Source organism: Ranitomeya imitator, chromosome 1 (assembly GCF_032444005.1).
Source record: "Ranitomeya imitator isolate aRanImi1 chromosome 1, aRanImi1.pri, whole genome shotgun sequence".
NCBI classification, from domain to species: domain Eukaryota; kingdom Metazoa; phylum Chordata; class Amphibia; order Anura; family Dendrobatidae; genus Ranitomeya; species Ranitomeya imitator.
The window spans coordinates 704802854-704823128 of record NC_091282.1 but is presented as its reverse complement, the minus strand read 5'-3'; the positions used below and the strand labels follow the sequence as shown (position 1 = coordinate 704823128).

General features: G+C 42.1%; 1 protein-coding gene across 3 annotated transcripts in view; it reads left to right on the top strand.

Moving 5' to 3' along the window:
* The window catches only part of CAPN3 (calpain 3), a 237959-nt gene that overhangs the window by 128367 nt on the left and 89317 nt on the right, over positions 1 to 20275 (top strand). For all 3 annotated transcript variants that reach the window (XM_069731848.1, XM_069731840.1, XM_069731831.1), the window contains 3 exons: positions 7998 to 8158; positions 12621 to 12790; positions 16241 to 16252. In XM_069731848.1, coding sequence (XP_069587949.1) covers positions 7998 to 8158; positions 12621 to 12790; positions 16241 to 16252 — 343 coding nt within the window. The remainder of the gene's footprint in view (positions 1 to 7997; positions 8159 to 12620; positions 12791 to 16240; positions 16253 to 20275) is intronic.

Sequence of the window (20275 nt, the reverse complement as noted above, 5' to 3'; positions counted from 1 at the left end):
GGCGTCCTACCTCACTTCCGGCCCTTGATTATGGCCGCTTCAATTACCGGGTGCTCTAGGCGTTGTGTTGCCATGTAAACGCCTAACCAGATGCTGCGCCGGTCTCTCCATTACCGCACATGCGGACCATGCACCACCATTAGATTTGCCTTCACTTCCGGTTCACGGTACTAATTATTTCCGCTGTTGCGCAGTACCCACCCGGGATCAGTTCCGTCCTCTGTCTGCGTCTCCGCAGCCATGACTACGATCTGTCATGGCTATGCGCATGCGTCCTTTTTCCCCGCAGCTGTACGCTTTGCCGGCAGATACATTAGGTTCCCAGTGTCTTTGCCACAGTGCGCATACGGACTTCCTACTATTACCCGCTTTGTCAGTAGGTTTTGTGTCACTAGTAATAAAAGATATGTGTCACTAGTGATAAAAGATATGTGTCAATATCCTAACTTGATGACCTCGATAACCATATCGCCTTATTGGTGCCAAATACTTATATACCACTATTTTTTTGGTAAAAGAAGCAAGAAAAAAACAAGAAAACAACGCCGCCATGCCGGAATCTTCTCAGATATAACCATGAGAGGGGGTGGCTAGTAAAAGGGAAAGAAGTCCCTCTAGATAAATCCATAGAAAATTATTGATAGAAAAATCTCCCTTTATTCCCCCCTCAGATCGGGTCGGAGAACAATATATATTTCTAGGATATGGCAGTGGCTCATAGCCTAAATACCCCAATGGATAATACGCATCCTGTTTTAATGACTTAAAACTCCCCAGAGACCGCAGATCAGACTCCAACCTATTAGCCCATTGGTTACCAAAGAAGGAGATAAAATCTGTAAACCCCTATTAATCTCAAAGAAAACAACTATAGTTCAATTGCTCATTTAGACCCTGCGGATAGCAGGTCTGGAGGCGAAAAATCCACCTAGACTCCTTTTGGAGCAAGATCCTATCAAAATCGCCCCCTCTTCTTGGTGGTCTCACTTTCTCGATACCCATAAATTGTATGGCCTTCATGTCCCCATCATGCATAACATTGACATGTCTGGCCACCGAAGTCTCTCTTTTATTCCGGATATCACCTAGATGCTCACCTATCCTTCTCCTGAATTCTCTAAAGGTTTTGCCTACATAGGCCTTACCACATTTGCACATAATACGATAGATGATACCTTTTGTTTTGCAATTGATAAAGTCCCTGATCTCAAACGACTCATCAATGCCTTCAAACTTTTTTCCCACTATTACGTGTTCACAGGCCACGCAATCACCACATCGATAACAGCCACAAATCTTCCCCGGTAACCAGGTTTCTCTGGTAATAGGTGTAACAAAGTGGCTGCGTACCAATCGATTACCAATGGTCTTACTCTTTCTGTATGTGATGAGAGGTCTCTCACCTACAAAGTCTCTAATGTCCTCATCCATCCGAAGGACACCCCAATGCTTTTGGACCACTTGTCTGACCATTTGGGCCCCATTATCATAGGTGCAAATGAGTCTGGCTTTTTCGTTCGAATATTCATTTCTCTTTTTGGGTACCATAAGTTCCCTCCTATCTTGTTCTTTTGCATATTTAAATGCTTCCCTCAGTATTCGATCAGGGTACCCTTTGGTCAGAAACCTCTGACGCAGGTCATCCGCCTTGATTTTAAAGTCCCTAGTGTTTGAACAGTTTCTTTTTAAACGTAGGTATTGGCCCTTGGGTATGCCTCTCTTGAGGGAATATGGATGGTGACTCTCCCACTTCAAAAGAGAGTTAGTGGAGGTCGGTTTTCGAAAGATGGTGGTCTCTAATGTGTCCCCATTTATGGGTTTAGTAATTAAAACATCAAGAAATGCCAATCTAGTAGGGTCCACTTCATAAGTAAATCTAAGGCCTATCTCGTTCTGATTGAGTAGATCAATAAGCTCCCTAAAGTCAGAAATAGTACCCCGCCATAGGATGAAGACATCGTCTATGAACCTGACCCATAAGTCCACCTTACTTGTGAGGTGCATGAGTCTGTCTGAGAACACGATGGTGTCCTCCCACCAGCCCAGGAGCAGATTTGCGTAACTTGGCGCACATGGATTACCCATGGCGGTGCCCCTGAGCTGGTGGAGGACTTCACCATCAAAGGTAAAGTAGTTGTTCTGCAAAACAAATTCAAGGAGAGAAATAACCAATTCATTATGGGGGGCACATTGGCAGCCCCTTGTGCCCAAAAAATGTTTCACACCCGAAATCCCAAAGTTGTGTGGAATTGACGAGTACAAGGCTTCAATATCGATGCTTGCCAGGAGTACCTCTGGTTCCACAACGATATTGTCCAATTTATTCAAGAGGTCAGCCGTATCCCTCAGATATGATGGCAATGAACTCACAAAGGGTCTAAGGATCTCATCTAGGTAGGTACCCACATTTTGGCTTATGCTCCCAATCCCCGATACAATGGGTCTTCCCTTTAAAGGGTGAAGCCCTTTATGCAGTTTTGGAAGTGCATAAAACGTAGCCATCACAGGGTGTTTAGGAAAAAGATAGTCATATTCCTCCTGGCTAATCAGTTTTTTGTTTATGGCCCCATCAAGAATGTTTTTTAATTTGTCCTTTGTGGTATTCATCTGGTAACGCCTAACCCGGGTATACGTAGCTGTGTCATTTAATAAGGAGAGACACATGTCTCTATATCCCCCTGTATTCATTACAACTATGTTTCCCCCTTTATCGGAGGGTTTAACCACTATAGATGTGTCTCTTTCCAAGCTCTGGAGTGCCTCCATCTGATTTTTTGTTAGATTATGTCTAATGTGGATACTCTCTTTTCGTTTAATTTCCTCTGTGGTTAGCTGGAGAAACACATCTATAGCGGAAACATCACCCCCGACCGGTGGCATCTTGGTACTGGTTTTTCTCAGAGATGAAAAGGGACCTTGGCCGCTTGTTGATGGCAATGTCTGGTCAAGATTAGCCAAGAGCTGCACATCCTGGAGTATATCTACTGGGATGTCCAGCCCTGCACAAATCCGCCTAATTCTGTTGTTTGAAAAATTTGTGCCATCTAACTTTTCTTACAAATAAGTTTATATCCTTAACACAATTAAAGGTAGAGAAATCTGTGGTGGGAATAAATGATAGCCCCTTACTCAGTACCGTCATTTCTACTTCACTGATGTTTCTATCCGAGAGGTTGATTACCTGAAGCTCTAATCCCTGTTGAAGGGGCTCCTGCTTCTCAGGGAGTATGTGTTGTCTAAAAAACCAGGTCTAGACACTGGGTGGAAGTTGCCCCCCCTAGAGTAACCTCTATTTTTACCCCTCTGCCGGCCACGGGTTGATCTTTGTCTCGTTTCTGTGTCTGAGATATCAGTTTCTGTTGAGGATAGGTCCGTTTCCCTTTCTCCTCTCTCTACACGGTCTCCCAGAACCTGATAGATTTTATTATCCCGGAAGTCCTGGAGATCCCTCAAGAATTGTTTATGTTTCCTCTCCTTTTGTTTATATTGGAATTTTTCAATTGAGTTCTGTAATTGTGTTTCCTTAATGCCAAAATCACCTTCACCTTTAAATTTTGTAACTATCTCAATCTGTTCTTTTAATTTTGTGTTTAACTTCTCAAAATTGTTTTTTTCTTCTGCAACCAATAAGTTCATAAATCTTAAAGAACTATTAGTTGCTTCTTTTTCCCAGAGATTTAGCAACTGAGGGCTCCGACAACGAGGGGCCAGCAGTAGGGTAATACGTAGTCCCCTCGGTACTATATTATTCTTAATGTATGTTTCAAGGCTCTGAATTTCCCACCACGAGCTAGTGTGTTCTTTGTATATTTTATTCAAATCTTTGAATGCTGCTGTATATGTTGGAGTATACTTTTTCTGGGCAAAAGTTTTCTCAGAAAAAATATCTTTGGCTTCACTAAGCCATAGGTCAGTATCTGGTCCCGTCGCCAGGAAGCCAGCCATAACAGGGAAGGACTACTGATAGCACAAAAATAGCCAGATACTAGGGTGTATCCAGATATGGTACCCCTATAAGGTCCTCTAATAGAACGTATATATGAAGCCAGGAGGAACCTAATAAATCTAAAATATAACCTTTATTTGTCTCCTTTTAAAATAATTTCTAATGGATAGAACAATAAGAAGTGCATATAGTGCTCAAAACAACCAGTGCTCAGTAAAAAATGGTTTGATCTCACCACATCAGCCGTTTTTTCAGGAGCGTCCTCATGTACATTTGCAGGGAAGGGAAAAGTAGAAAATAGCTATGCTACCCGGTCGTGCCCCTGTACTGCTCCCGTCCTGACAAGGACAGTCCCCAAGTCAGGCTAAGTTTTGTACCCACCATAAACAAATAACTTTCCCTACGCGTTTCCTCTCCCATAGGGGAGATTCCTAAGGGTAACAGAAAAATCGGGGGTATACATATAATACGATGTACTATTTAGAGATGTTAAGCCCCTGCATTGGCAGGTGGCTCCTATGTGTCCAGTGCACCTGGCTTCCAGTGTGGACTATGGTATGGTGAGATGCATGCAGGGACCGCACTCCCTAATATAGTCTATCCCCCTCTCAATCCTAATTGCACGGCGTCCTACCTCACTTCCGGCCCTTGATTATGGCCGCTTCAATTATCAGGTGCTCTAGGCGTTGTGTTGCCATGTAAACGCCTAACCAGATGCTGCGCCGGTCTCTCCATTACCGCGCATGCGGACCATGCACCACCATTAGATTTGCCTTCACTTCCGGTTCACGGTACTAATTATTTCCGCTATTGCGCAGTACCCATCCGGGATCAGTTCCGTCCTCTGTCTGCGTCTCCGCAGCCATGACTACGATCTGTCATGGCTATGCGCATGCGTCCTTTTTCCCCGCAGCTGTACGCTTTGCCGGCAGATACATTAGGTTCCCAGTGTCTTTGCCACAGTGCGCATACGGACTTCCTATTATTACCCGCTTTGTCAGTAGGTTTTGTGTCACTAGTAATAAAAGATATGTGTCACTAGTGATAAAAGATATGTGTCAATATCCTAACTTGATGACCTCGATAACCATATCGCCTTATTACGCTGATGTGGTGAGATCAAACCATTTTTTACTGAGCACTGGTTGTTTTGAGCACTATATGCACTTTTTATTGTTCTATCCATTAGAAATTATTTTAAAAGGAGACAAATAAAGGTTATATTTTAGATTTATTAGGTTCCTCCTGGCTTCATATATACATCATATATGTTCCCGAGATCTCCAGACCAGGGCAAAAGTCTGTCTGGGTCCCGAGTCATTCTAACATGCACGAGAAGGGAGATACATAGAACAGCCAGTAGCAGCTAGGTAGCAAAATTGTGTTTAGTCTCTATGAGTAGCAGGAACCGGTCAGATCCGATGGTACCAGAATCGCTGCCCTAGGACCACCCAGGAAGGTACGTTTTGGGAGATTTATCTCCAAACCTCCAGGGGAGGAGATTTAGGTTCAGCCCAGAGGAAGTGTCCCAGAGGGTTAAATGTTTGTTTCCAGCATTTCCACTGGCTGGGAGGTCACAAGGACATTGTATGAGGACAAGTCACACACCAAGGAGAACACAAGTCTCCCATGTGACAGCCCCTCTCCTGCTAGCCATGCCTTTCATCTAACTTGTAGCTGACTATATGTTCTGTTTATACCCTTTGTCCTACCCCTATTGTATTTGCATATCTGACCATTACATGTGTATAACAATTGTGTATATAGTATATTGTCTAGGTGTGTATAGTGTATTGTCTAGTGTGCCCTTAAAGGGACACTGTCACATGAATTTGGAGGGAACAATCTTCAGCAATGGAGGCGGGGTTTTGGGGTGTTTGATTCACCCTTTCCTTACCCGCTGGCTGCATGCTGGCTGCAATATTGGATTGAAGTTCATTCTCTGTCCTCCGTAGTACACGCTTGCACAGTGCAATCTTGCCTTGCGCAGGCATGTACTATGGAGGATAGAGAATGAACTTCAATCCAATATTGCAGCCAGCATGCAGCCAGAGGGTAAGGAAAGGGTGAATCAAAAACCCCAAAACCCCGCCTCCATGGCTGAAGATTGTTCCCTCTAAATTCAGGTGACAGTGTCCCTTTAAGGAAATTAAATAAATAATTGCTCTTTTATCTCCTTCCACAAATCCACACTTCCATTTCTCGGCCTAATCACATGCTACTGGGGCTGGTTTCTGGTCCGATATAACCCTTTTGATGGACCAGGCGTGTATTGAACGAGAAACTGGTGGCAGTAGTACTGGGATGATAAGGTCCTATTTCACTGGGGCTATGAAATGAATGAAATGTTGTGGGTGAGTGTGGTGCGACATCAGTGACTGCTTGGGCCACCTTCTCTCTTTCCCCAGACCAAGGCAGGGGGTCTATGTAAGACTGTGCTAAGCTGACCTTACGTGTCACTAGGGGGGGTGGAATGTCATGTTGGTACAAGTGGGGAGACCTTACCACATGAACCCGCTGACATAATATTGAGGCTGACGTAATAGTGGGTGGTGAGGTGTGGCTCCTGCAGCGTTTCTTTGCAATATGTAAAAATAATTTTTCCATGTCAATGGCGTCCATAGCCATTAAATGTATATTATATAGGTTTTTGACTTATTAGAAGACTGCTGCTAAAATATAGAACATTAATGAAATTACTCACAATAGCAACCCGAGTGATGAACTCGGCACGAGGCGGCCAATGGAATCAAAAGATTAATTTTGACTTTTCTGGTAATCAAATCGGTCATTTTTGCATCACTTCTCAACCTAAGGGACAAACTGATTATAGGTGTAAATGAATTCCAGTAATGGGCAGCCGTTCACCAAGCTCACATAAGACAGCAGTATTCTAAATGGCACATGTTAGGCTGGAGTCATGGAAGAAAGTTTGTGTTGGGATCCAGGATCCTCTAGCTATGTCTCTGTTTTTAATCAATCACATAAACCAACCCTACATATCATGTAATTGGTTTAGAACTTAAAAATTACTTATACAACAACTAGTAAAGATAAAAATCATAACCTTTAGCATTGTCTCGGGGGATCATCTACCCTCCCATATGCATCTACTGAAAAAGTTTTTTTTTAGTACATGATTGCAAGAATAATTTTGTTAGGGCTCATCTACAGTCCAGTGAAGATGTTTGTTGCTTTTTTTTTTTTTTACCATTTTCGAGTGGTTGAAGGGGTTACATGTTACTTTGTGAAATCTGTGTATATCTCTGTCCTTTCTCATCTAAAAATGGAAACCACAAGATTTTAAAGTGGCATTCCTGTGAAGTGATGCTTGTTAGCAAATGGCTACTAAGACGTAGAACAACACCCAACTTTAATAGCCTGTCTATGTGTTATAGAAAGAAACAAGATGGTCTCCATATTACACCTGCACTTTGAGTTGTGAAGGAGGGCACGGTAACCGATGGACTGAACAGATTTAGCCACCGAAGTTCATTCCTGGGACTCGTGTTACCATTATTGTGGGTCCAGTGATCGCAGTAAAAAGAGTGGGGGGTAAAGTCTACACTGTCTCAAGTACGAGAATAGTGCAATTATACAGATGCGATTCCTTATTAAAAATATGTCCTCCTGTACAATCTGTTTCAATCTGCACCTTTTTTTATTTTCCAGTCTTATCACTTTGCCTTACATTTTGCTGATCTTTTTATTCTTGTTAGATTTCTATAGCAAGTTATGTTTGGGGAAATTGTACTTATGCAGGTCTCCAATATATTCCTAAAATTGGGTTCAGAGGTCGAGCCTTACTCCACTCAATGGTTGACACACCCAGCCTTGCCAGATGTAACACCCATTTTGCGAACTCTACCTCCTGCTCCAGTTATACAGTACTGTGTAAAAGTTTTAGGCCACATTAGAGGTAATCTGTAATTTAAATGCATTTAAATGCAGAATCCTCGTTTATATATCAGAACAGCTTTCTGATTTGTTTTCATGTTCTCCACTTCCTACAGTCACAATTTAATTTTCAGTGGTTTCGCTTTATCGTCAGGATGTCATTTGATGATTTTATGAAGAATTTTACAAAGCTAGAAATCTGTAACCTGACAGCAGATGCCCTAGAGGCAGATAGTCTCCAAACTTGGACTGTTTCGGTTAATGAAGGACGGTGGGTAAGAGGCTGCTCTGCCGGAGGATGTCGAAACTTCCCAGGTAATTGTTTTTTTTTAACATTTACAAGCATCATGTTTTACTACATTTATGGCTACAATGAGAAACACAAATTGTCATTGTCCCAACAAACGTTGCATACGTCAATAATACAGGTAAATATAAGAACCTTTGTAATATATCTAATTGGAGAATTCTGTCCCATCCTCAACTTATGAGACACTTCTCCTACAGATCCCACCATCCATTCTGAAAAACTCAGATCTGTCTTAATTAAAACAGGATAGAGTATCAGATTATTCTATATAGGAGAGGAGGAGTGAGGATCAGCGTGATACAAAGATGGGGAAGACAACATATAGAACCAGAAGCAAATTCGTAGCCAAGTATTTAGTGTCTCTGAAAACTGGGTTGACAGGTACACAGGTTAAGTCCTGCTGTATCACATCCCCCTTACTGCTGCTTCTGTCCATAGAGCAATAACACTGATCTAAATATTTTCAAAAGTTGTCATGTACAGTTACCTGTTGTGAATTCCGTTCTTGGGCTCCCTCCGGAGGTTGTAAATGGCACTTTTGTGAATTCTGCCCTTGGGCTCCCTCTGGTGGTTTTGGGTGGAACTGCCGCTCCTTGGGTTTAGCTTTAGCAGCTGCTTTCACTAATCGTCTCTCCTGGCTCTGCTATTTAACCTGGCTCTAGTCTTCAGCCTATGCCACTTGTCAATGTTCTCTGGCTGGATTCACATCTCTGCTTGGATTCTCCTGGTTTCCTGACCAGTTCTGCAAAGATAAGTTCTGGCTTTGCTCATTTCAGCCCACATGTTGTGGACTTATTGTTCTGTGCATTCTATTTTTGTCCAGCTTGTCATTATGGATTTTTTCTGTTAGCTGGAAGCTCTGGGAAGCAGATTTACCCTCCACACCTTTAGTCAGGTGTGGAGATTTTGTAAACTCTGTGTGGATTGTTTTGTAGTTTTTATACTGACCGCACAGTATCCTTTCCTGTCCTATCTATCAAGCTAGACTGGCCTCCTATGCTAAAATCTGATTTCATCTCTGCGTATGTTATTTTCCCCTCCTCTCACCGTCAATATTTGTGGGGGGCTATCTTTCCTTTGGGGATTTTCTCTGAGGCAAGATAGGTTTCCTGTTTCCATCTTTAGGGGAAGTTAGATCTTAGGCTGTGCCGAGGGGTCTAGGGAGCGTCAGGTACCCCCCACGGCTATTTCTAGTTGCGCTGCTAGGTTCAGGGTCTGCGGTCAGTACAGATACCACCTCCTTCAGAGCTTGTCTCATGTTGTTCCTAAACCACCAGATCAGAACAGTTACCCAGTGGTAAAGAAGAGGTATTCTATGACTTTTGCTGTCCTAATGATCTGGAGAGAGCCACCAGATCACATTACCAATTGCTATTTCTGTGGGGCACTAAACATTCCATCTGCAATACACCCATTGCCACATACAGAAGACCTGCCGCTTCCAAAAGCACCAGAACTATTTTCAGGCGAGTCAAGTGATGAAGAAGAAGGCTATTGGTGTCATGAAGCATCTTCCTGTCATGACCGAGACTTTGTCACCTCACTTGAACCACACATTACAGCACAAAGTGAACTGAATGAGAGAGTAAGGCTGGGTTCTAGGCTACAGCAGTGGAATCTCCTAGCGGACGATATTCGGATTTCTTTGTTTCGCAACAGTGATAAAGAACTTGTCCAATATTTCTTCATGGAAGGCAATCTTGTGACATGCAACAACATCAACAGTTTAATGGAAGCTCTGAAGATAAGTCATAATCCAGAGGAATGGAGGCTCTTACTTGTCCAAAACAAGCCTTAAAGCCGTCTTGCTGCATAATCACAATGCGCTACCCTTCAATTCCAGTTGGTTGTGTAGTCCACATGAAAGAAACCTATGATAACATGAAACAGCTGTTGAAGTGCCTGAACTATGACCAACATTTGTGTACCCTCTGCAGGTGGATGCCCTCTTACTTGGTCTCCATGGCAGATACACAAAGTACTGCTGCTTTCTCTGTGAGTGGGGTAGTTTGGCAAGAAAATGTCACTACAATAAAAGAGACTGGCCTCTCCAATACTCACTTCAGCCAGGGATTACAAATGTCCTGCAACCAGCACTTGTTGACCAATATAAGATTTTGTTACCACCATTAAATATCATTTTGAGTCTAATGAAGAACTATGTAAATAAAAATGCAAAATCATTCATGTATCTCATTGATAAATTTCCAAGTTGGAATAAAGCAAAGATGAAGGAAGGAGTCTTTATTGGACCTCAGATTCGTAAGCTTCTTCAAGATTAGAGGTTTCTGCGCTTGTTGCTGGGCAAGGAAAAGGCTGCCTGGGTATTATGTGCATTAGTGGTAACTAATTCTTTGGGAAACTCAAGAGAAGATAACTATAAAGAGTTGGTGAACAACCCCCTCAAAACATGACTGTAACATGTCCTTAAAGGGAACCTGTCAGCAGGATTGTGCACAGTAACCTACAGACAGTGTCAGGTCGGCGCTGTTATACTGATTCCAATGTTACCTTGGTTGATGAAATCTGTCTTGTGGTTGTTGTTTAATCTTTATTTTCAGTTTTGAGTTAATGATATCCTCACCTGTATGGCTTCTGACAGGTCACTGATCCCTCACTGACTTGCCCCGTACTTTACATAATGATCATTATATATAGCTTGGAATAGAAAAAAACCCTTCTGCAGGCAGCGGGCACCTGCTCTGCGGCATGATTGAATATCTATTGTGCATATACTTATGTTGTTTGATCTTATCCTTATATTCATAAGAAAAAAAAAGTTTCAAAATGGCGCTGGCCGCGCCTGCACAGTAGCAGCTATCGGCAATTGCCAAAAGCCCTTGATCACCTATAAAAAATTTTAAATTAAAAAACAACAATATCCCATACCTGTCCGCCGTACAGTCAAGTCCCACGCTGCAATCCATCTCAAGGGGTTAAATAGTTTACAACCGGGAGCGGTGCTAATGCTCCCTCCCCGACTGTACACCACTGTGAAATGAATGAAAAGGCGCAGCCTCCCCTCCTGACCGGACATGAACTTTGTAGCGTGGGAAAGTTTCTCAACTTTTTCCCACGCTTTCCTTTTATTTTGGATTTTTCACAGGAGAACGAGGACTTCGCTTGGATTGAGAGTGTAATAAAGATGGAAAACCTGTGTGTTTAATTATTTTATTAAAAGACTTTATTCTTAATGTGTGTGTATTTATTTAACCCTTTAATACTATTGGATTAATAATGGATAGGCGTCTTATTGACATCTCTCCATTATTAACCGGGCTTAATGTCACCTTACAATAGCAAGGTGACATTAACCCCTTATTACCACATATGCCACCATTACAGGGCAATGGGAAGAGAGAGGCTAAGTGCCGGAATTGGCGCATCTTATAGATGAGCCTTTTCTGGGTCGGCTGGGTGCTGGTATTTTTAGCCAGGGGGGTCAATATCCATGGTCCCTCCCTAGGCTATGAATATCAGCCCGCAGCTGTCTGCATAGTCTTTCTGACTATTAATTATAGGGGGACCCCACGTAATTTTTTTTTTGGGGGGTACACCTATTAGAATAGCCAGTAAAGGCTAAATATACAGCTGTGGGCTGATGTTGATAGACTGGGAAGATCCATGAGTATTAACCCCTTCCCAGACTACAAATATCAGCCCCGGCCATCGGCTTTCCCTCTCTGGCGAAGAAAATTGCTCGGGAGCCCACGCAATTTTTTCTGTGAAAACATTCTCTTATTAAGTACATACAGATCCCAAATTTAACACACACATAGTACTAACAGTATTAGACACTGACATCTATAAATCTAACTGTTCTGCAATGGTTTACTGTATGTAAACCAGGTCTCCTATCCTGTCGGTTTCTGCAATGATTTTGCAAAAGCCGACAAATGAATTATCGGCTATTCTGCTATCTCTCTATGAAATATATTTATACTGTATATATGTGTCACTACCATACATATATATATATATATATATATATATATATATATATATACAGTATATATACCTATACTATGTGTATATTTCTATTCTATCTATTCTATTCTAACCTATTCTATTCTAAACTATCTATCTAATAGACATATCTATATATGTTTTGAAGATTATTTGGTTTGAAAATGATGTGTACAGTTGTATTTTACATTGCGATTTTAACATGATCTTTTACATACATGTAAAACCTCATGTTAAAATCGCATTGCATAGGGATTGCATACGCATGTCATACGGATGTTCCAAGGAAAAATCCCACGGAAATCGCATTACACTCGCATAGCACTCGTCAGTTTTTTCAGTCCGGAAATCAAACCGTTTTTTTTTCTCGCAAATGGGTATGAGCCCTCATACTTACAGTCATATGTATGATTATCGTTCCATGAACATGCCTTTAGGTTGGTTTTTGCAGTTAGATAGACATTTAGAAAACAACTAACGATATAATTTCAAACAATACAGACACTTACTGGACTAATCCTCAGTATCGTCTGAAGCTGCTTGAAGAAGATGATGACCCCGATGACAATGAGGTCGTTTGTAGTTTCCTTGTTGCTTTAATGCAGAAGAATCGCAGAAAAGATCGAAAAATGGGAGCCAATCTTTTCACCATTGGTTTTGCTATTTACGAGGTAAATAAGAGAATCATATAATATATATACCTTGGGGCAAAAAAGTATTTAGTCAGTCAGCAATAGTGCAAGTTCCACCACTTAAAAAGATGAGAGGCGTCTGTAATTTACATCATAGGTAGACCTCAACTATGGGAGACAAACTGAGAAAAAAAAATCCAGAAAATCACATTGTCTGTTTTTTTTATAATTTTTTTTGCATATTATGGTGGAAAATAAGTATTTGGTCAGAAACAAACAATTAAGATTTCTGGCTCTCACAGACCTGTAACTTCTTCTTTAAGAGTCTCCTCTTTCCTCCACTCATTACCTGTAGTAATGGCACCTGTTTAAACTTGTTATCAGTATAAAAAGACACCCTCAAACAGTCTGACTCCAAACTCCACTATGGTGAAGACCAAAGAGCTGTCAAAGGACACCAGAAACAAAATTGTAGCCCTGCACCAGGCTGGGAAGACTGAATCTGCAATAGCCAACCAGCTTGGAGTGAAGAAATCAACAGTGGGAGCAATAATTAGAAAATGGAAGACATACAAGACCACTGATAATCTCCCTCGATCTGGGGCTCCACGCAAAATCCCACCCCGTGGGGTCAGAATGATCACAAGAACGGTGAGCAAAAATCCCAGAACCACGCGGGGGGACCTAGTGAATGAACTGCAGAGAGCTGGGACCAATGTAACAAGGCCTACCATAAGTAACACACTACGCCACCATGGACTCAGATCCTGCAGTGCCAGACGTGTCCCACTGCTTAAGCCAGTACATGTCCGGGCCCGTCTGAAGTTTGCTAGAGAGCATTTGGATGATCCAGAGGAGTTTTGGGAGAATGTCCTATGGTCTGATGAAACCAAACTGGAACTGTTTGGTAGAAACACAACTTGTCGTGTTTGGAGGAAAAAGAATACTGAGTTGCATCCATCAAACACCATACCTACTGTAAAGCATGGTGGTGGAAACATCATGCTTTGGGGCTGTTTCTCTGCAAAGGGGCCAGGACGACTGATCCAGGTGCATGAAAGAATGAATGGGGCCATGTATCGTGAGATTTTGAGTGCAAACCTTCTATCAGCAAGGGCATTGAAGATGAAACGTGGCTGGGTCTTTCAACATGAAAATGATCCAAAGCACACCGCCAGGGCAACGAAGGAGTGGCTTCGTAAGAAGCATTTCAAGGTCCTGGAGTGGCCTAGCCAGTCTCCAGATCTCAACCCTATAGAAAACCTTTGGAGGGAGTTGAAAGTCCGTGTTGCCTAGCGAAAAGCCAAAAACATCACTGCTCTAGAGGAGATCTGCATGGAGGAATGGGCCAACATACCAACAACAGTGTGTGGCAACCTTGTGAAGACTTACACAAAACGTTTGACCTCTGTCATTGCCAACAAAGGATATATAACAAAATATTGAGATGATATTTTGTTTCTGACCAAATACTTATTTTCCACCAAAATATGCAAATAAAATGTTAAAAAAACAGACAATGTGATTTTCTGGATTTTTTTTTCTCAGTTTGTCTCCCATAGTTGAGGTCTACCTATGATGTAAATTACAGACGCCTCTCATCTTTTTAAGTGGTGGAACTTGCACTATTGCTGACTGACTAAATACTTTTTTGCCCCACTGTATATACAGTACAGACCAAAATTTTGGACACACCATCTCATTTAAAGATTTTTCTGTATTTTCATGACTATGAAAATTGTATATTCACACTGAAGGCATCAAAACTATGAATTAACACGTGTTGAATTATATACTTAACAAAAAAGTGTGAAACAACTGAAATTATGTCTTATATTCTAGGTTCTTCAAAGTAGCCACCTTTTGCTTTGATGCCTGCTTTGCACACTCTTACCTTTTTGGTCACCACTATTATTGCATATATTGTTAAAAAAAGCACCCATACTTGCCTACTGAACCACCTGTGTTCATTGATTCCCTGATGGGCTCCTGGCTCCATCTTCTGGCAGACAGCATTACACGATGGCTGAAGACCAGGTGCCCAGCAAGTAGAGAATTCCTCCTTTAAGTGCTTTCCTACACATCAATTCTCTGATATATTTCAACTTGTTTTATCTGCCCTCCCTGAAGACTTGGATGCTTTCCACGTCCTCTGATCTGCAGTGTTCATCCTCCTCCCTCTTACTATATCTAAATTTATATTCACATCCTGAGAGATAGCACAAGATTTTTGAGGCAGTAATATCCAACATTATTTTTTGTTTTTACATGGTTTCCAGGTGTGAAATTGTTTTGAAATAGTTCTGAAGAGGTACCAAAAAGGTAAAAGTGATTGTTTTGTGAAATATAAAGGATTGATGTAGATAATGAAGAAATCTTGTTGTGAGAAATTATTTAGAAGGTGGAAGTGACAGAGAGCAGTGCTTTAAGAAAGTGCTGAGCCTAAAAGATGTTTATAAGGTGCTCTTAAAGCTCTGAATCTTAAAAAAAAAAATCAGATTGCCTGGTGTAGCGCATTCTAGAAAACTGGGGCAGCATGAGAAATCTCTTGGAGATGGGAGGTTTGGATGTTCACACAATATCAGACTTAACATTCTAGGCATAATATTTGTAGCTCAACGCGCATTTGAAGTCACTTGATAAGTTTTAGATCCCATTTCTGTGTGTAAGAGAGAAGTGGAAGGCAGGAAATTGCAAGTGGCTTGCCGGTTTCTGCCCTCTTTCACCCTTACAGTGACCCCGCAGACTATTTTTTTTTTCGTTACTAACCATATTGGGTGCTTTCTGATCTGTCCCATCGGGGTGGTGGGGGATGGTGTCATTCTTCTTCCTACTGAAAAAAAATAAGATGATGAGTAGCTCCATGTGTATTCACTCCTGTCACAATATGTGCCGAGTCTGTGGCACAAATGTTTGTTTTGTTTCTTTTAGTTTTCTGAAATATTTGCATGCGGATATCGGTGGTAAATTACGATTTACTGTAAAATTGCACGTAGGCCTTCATGATTGCAGAGAGCTGATGTTAATGGAGTTGTCCAAGATTAACCTATTCATAACTTATAGATAGTTCATCAATAAAATAGGTAATCAGTATCAGATTGGTGGGAGTCTGACATCCAAAACTTGCCAACAATCGGCTGTTATCTGCTCAACTGATCGGTGGGGGTACATCACATTGGCCCCTCACCGGTCTGATATTAATCCTATTCTATGAATAGGTCCACAATATGTTAGGCACGGACAATCCTTTAAGTTAAATTTTAAAAGATGAATTTGTGATGTTTTATTAAAGGGTAATGCCTATAGTAGTTCAGCTTAGCTTATGGCTGTCCATTTTTTTTCCCTTGGGCTTTTATACAATATTTTAACTCATGCCAAAAATACAGTTGCTACAGTCCCTTTATAGACAGCACTAACCTGCTTGATGTAGTTAGTTGTAATAATAAATTCCTATTTAACTTTGTTTTTTTCTCTTTTTTTTCCCTCAAGGTTCCGAAAGAGGTACGATGTACAAGGGAGAAGTGATGAAGACCTGCTTGAATTTAACACTTTAATGGCATTTAACATAGTAGTAGACCCAATCGAGTTAGGTCTAGTAATAATGATGGACTCCTCAAGTAATCTAAATTAATCTGGTCTGAGCCAAATTATTGCTGAAAGGATGGTTTTATACATTAGTGTTTTAGATGGGCCTTTTTTACTGATTTTTTTTTTCATGCTGTTTTTTCATGATTTTAGTGCATTGTTTTGCGTTTTTGCCTTTTTTTTGTTAAGTACAACAAGTTCTAGGTGGGACTTTTTACAGGCATTTTTCCCATAGTAGACAGTAAATTTCTCTGTAGGGCTAAAACATAAAAGAAACAATGGTCACCCAAGAAATGCTTGGGGAAGAAAAGCATTAAAAGCAACCATTGGCTACGGGCGCATTATGTCTTTTTCAGGCAGATTGCACCCGGAACCTTCCTGAAAAGGCGTAGCAAAAGCACCCCATAAACTTAACATGGTGCACAGTAATGTAAAAATGACATGTTCCACCTTACGTCATTTCTTTTAGCCACTTCAGGATTCGGAAGTGGTTAAAAGAAATTATATGCTCGTTCACCAGACTGCTTCCTCTGGAAAGTTACCCATGTTCTATACTAGCAGAATAAAGCAAAATATGCTATCAGCAGTTCTGCTGCAAGAACGATGGCAATACCGTGTCAGAAAAAAGACTGTCATGTTTACCTGTAGCGGTATCGCCTGGGAAAACTCAACTGCTACATTCGTGTCTAATAGATGATTTGTGCACATAGCCTAAAGGATGCCCAAGACTGTTTCCCTCGAGGGGTATCCATATTTCCCCTTTAAGTCAGTTCCCAGAGACAGGGGAATATAAAAAATTATAAATGTTGGCAAATTATCCAGTGGCTGCACACTGTGCCCACTACTGGAGACACTGTGTCCCCTACTGGAGACACTGTGCCCCCTACTGGAGACAATGTACCCCCTACTGGATACACTGTGCCAACTACTGGATACACTGTGCCCACTACTGGAGACACTGTGCCCTCTACTAGAGATACTGTGCCCACTACTGGAGATACTGTGCCCACTACTGGAGATACTGTGCCCACTACTGGAGGAACTGTGCCTTCTACTGGAGACACTGTGTCCTCTACTGGAGACACTGTGCCCACTACTAGAGACACTGTGCCTGCTACTTGATACACTGTGCCCACTACTGGAGACATTCTGCCCGCTCCTGGAGACACTGTGCCCACTACTGGATACACTGTGCCCACTACTGGAGACATTGTGCCCACTCCTGGAGACACTGTGCCCACTACTGGAGATACTGTTCTGCCCCTATCTGACTGCAAGAGACTCCTACTTGACCAGATAGTTTGGAGATTGAGCTCAATCAGTCAAATTACGCAGCTGCTGTACACTGTGCCCTCTACTTGAGACACTGTGCCCACTACTTGAGACACTGTGCCCACTACTTGAGACACTGTGCCCACTACTGAACATACTGTGTCCACTACTGGAGACACTGTGTCCACTACTGGATACAATGTGCTGCCCTTACTGTATACACTGTGCCCACTACAGGAGACACTGCGGAACTACTGGATACACTGTGTCCACTACTGGAGACACTGTGCTCACTACTGGAGACACTGTGTCCACTACTGGATACAATGTGCTGCCCTTACTGTATACACTGTGCCCACTACTGGAGACACTGCGGAACTACTGGATACACTGTGTCCGCTACTGGATACAATGTGCTGCCCTTACTGTATACACTGTGTCCACTACTGGAGACACTGCGGAACTACTGGATACACTGTGTCCGCTACTGGATACAATGTGCTGCCCTTACTGTATACACTGTGCCCACTACTGGAGACACTGCGGCACTACTGGAGACACTGTGTCCGCTACTGGAGACACTGTGCTCACTACTGGAGACACTGTGTCCACTACTGGATACAATGTGCTGCCCTTACTGTATACACTGTGCCCACTACTGGAGACACTGCGGAACTACTGGATACACTGTGTCCGCTACTGCAGGGGTCCCCAACTCCAGTCCTCAAGGCCCACCAACAGGTCATGTTTTCATGATTTGATGGGCAAGACTAAGGAAATCCTGAAAACATGACATGTTGGTGGGCCTTGAGGACTGGAGTTGGGGACCCCTGCACTACTGGATACAATGTGCTGCCCTTACTGTATACACTGTGTCCACTACTGGATACAATGTGCTGCCCTTACTGTATACACTGTGCCCACTACTGGAGACACTGCGGAACTACTGGATACACTGTGTCCGCTACTGGAGACACTGTGCTCACTACTGGAGACACTGTGTCCACTACTGGATACAATGTGCTGCCCTTACTGTATACACTGTGCCAACTACTGGAGACACTGCGGAACTACTGGATACACTGTGTCCGCTACTGGATACAATGTGCTGCCCTTACTGTATACACTGTGCCCACCACTGGAGACACTGCGGCACTACTGGAGACACTGTAAGAAAGAAAAAGAAGACTGACAGCACTCACTTATTGGGGCGCCCGGTCCACATCCAGGGAACCTTCCTGGATCATCCACATAGTCCAAAAAGAAACCAGACACTGCGGCACTACTGGATACACTGTGTCCACTACTGGGTACACTGTACCCACTACTGGAGACACTGTGCCCCTTACTAGATACAATGTGCTGCCCCTACTATGGAGAGAACATGCTTTATTGTAACAAAACACATACTTAGAAATCCTGATTGCTTGATATTTAACTGAATGAGGTGATTTTATTTTTGGTGCACAAAATCTGTATTACCAATATAAAACGTAGTGGTAATGATGCGGATGTCGACTTTCATTGTATTTTTGCAGAAGCTCTTCTATACTCTTCCAGCTCTTATTTACACATGCACACAATCACAATTTAATAGTTTGTCAGAGGTTAGTTGCTTTTATTTTTATATCTCATTTACAGTAGGGGAAATAAGTATTTGATCCCTTGCTGATTTTGTAAGTTTGCCCACTGGCAAAGATATGAACAGTCTATAATTTTAAGGGTAAGTTAATTTTATCATTGAGAGATAGAATATCAAAAACAAAATCCAGAAACTAACATTGTATAAATGATGTATATTTATTTGCATTTTGCAGTGAGTAATAAGTATTTGCTCCCTCTGGCAAACAGGACTTAATACTTGGTGGCAAAACCCTTGTTGACAAGCACAGCAGTCAGATGTTTTGATGAGGTTGGTGTGCATGTCAGTAGGAATTTTGGCCCACTTCTCTTTGCAGATCATCTCTAAATCATTAAGATTTTGAGGCTGTCGCTTGGCAACTTGGAGCTTCAACTCCCTCCAAAAGTTTTCTATGGAATTAAGGTCTGGAGACTGGTTAGGCCACTCCATGACCTTAATGTGCTTCTTTTTGAGCCACTCCTTTGTTGCCTTGGCTGTATGTTTTGGATTATTGTCTTGCTGGAAGACCCAGGCAAAACCTATTTTTAATGTCCTGGTGGAGAGAAAGAGGTTGTCACTCAGGATTTTATGGTACATGGCTCCATCTATTCTCCCATTGATGCGGTGAAGTAGTCCTGTGCCCTTAGCAGAGAAACACCCCCAAAACATGATGTTTCCACCTCCATGCTTGACAGTCAGGATGGCATTTTTTGGGTCAGCATTTCTCTTCCTCCAAACACGGCAAGTTGAGTTAATGCCAAAGACCTCAATTTTTGTCTCATCAGACAACAGCACCTTCTCCCAATCATTCACAGAATCATCCAGGTGTTCATTGGCAAGCTTCAGACAGTCCTGCACGTGTGTTTTCATGAGCAGGGGGACCTTGCAGGCACTGCAGGATTTTAAACCTTTATGGCGTAATGTGTTACCAATGGTTTTCTTGGTGACTGTGGTCCCAGCTGCCTTGAGATCATTAAGAAGTTCCCTCATGTAGTTTTAGGCTGATCTTTCACCTTCCACGATGATACCCCACAAGGTGAGATTTT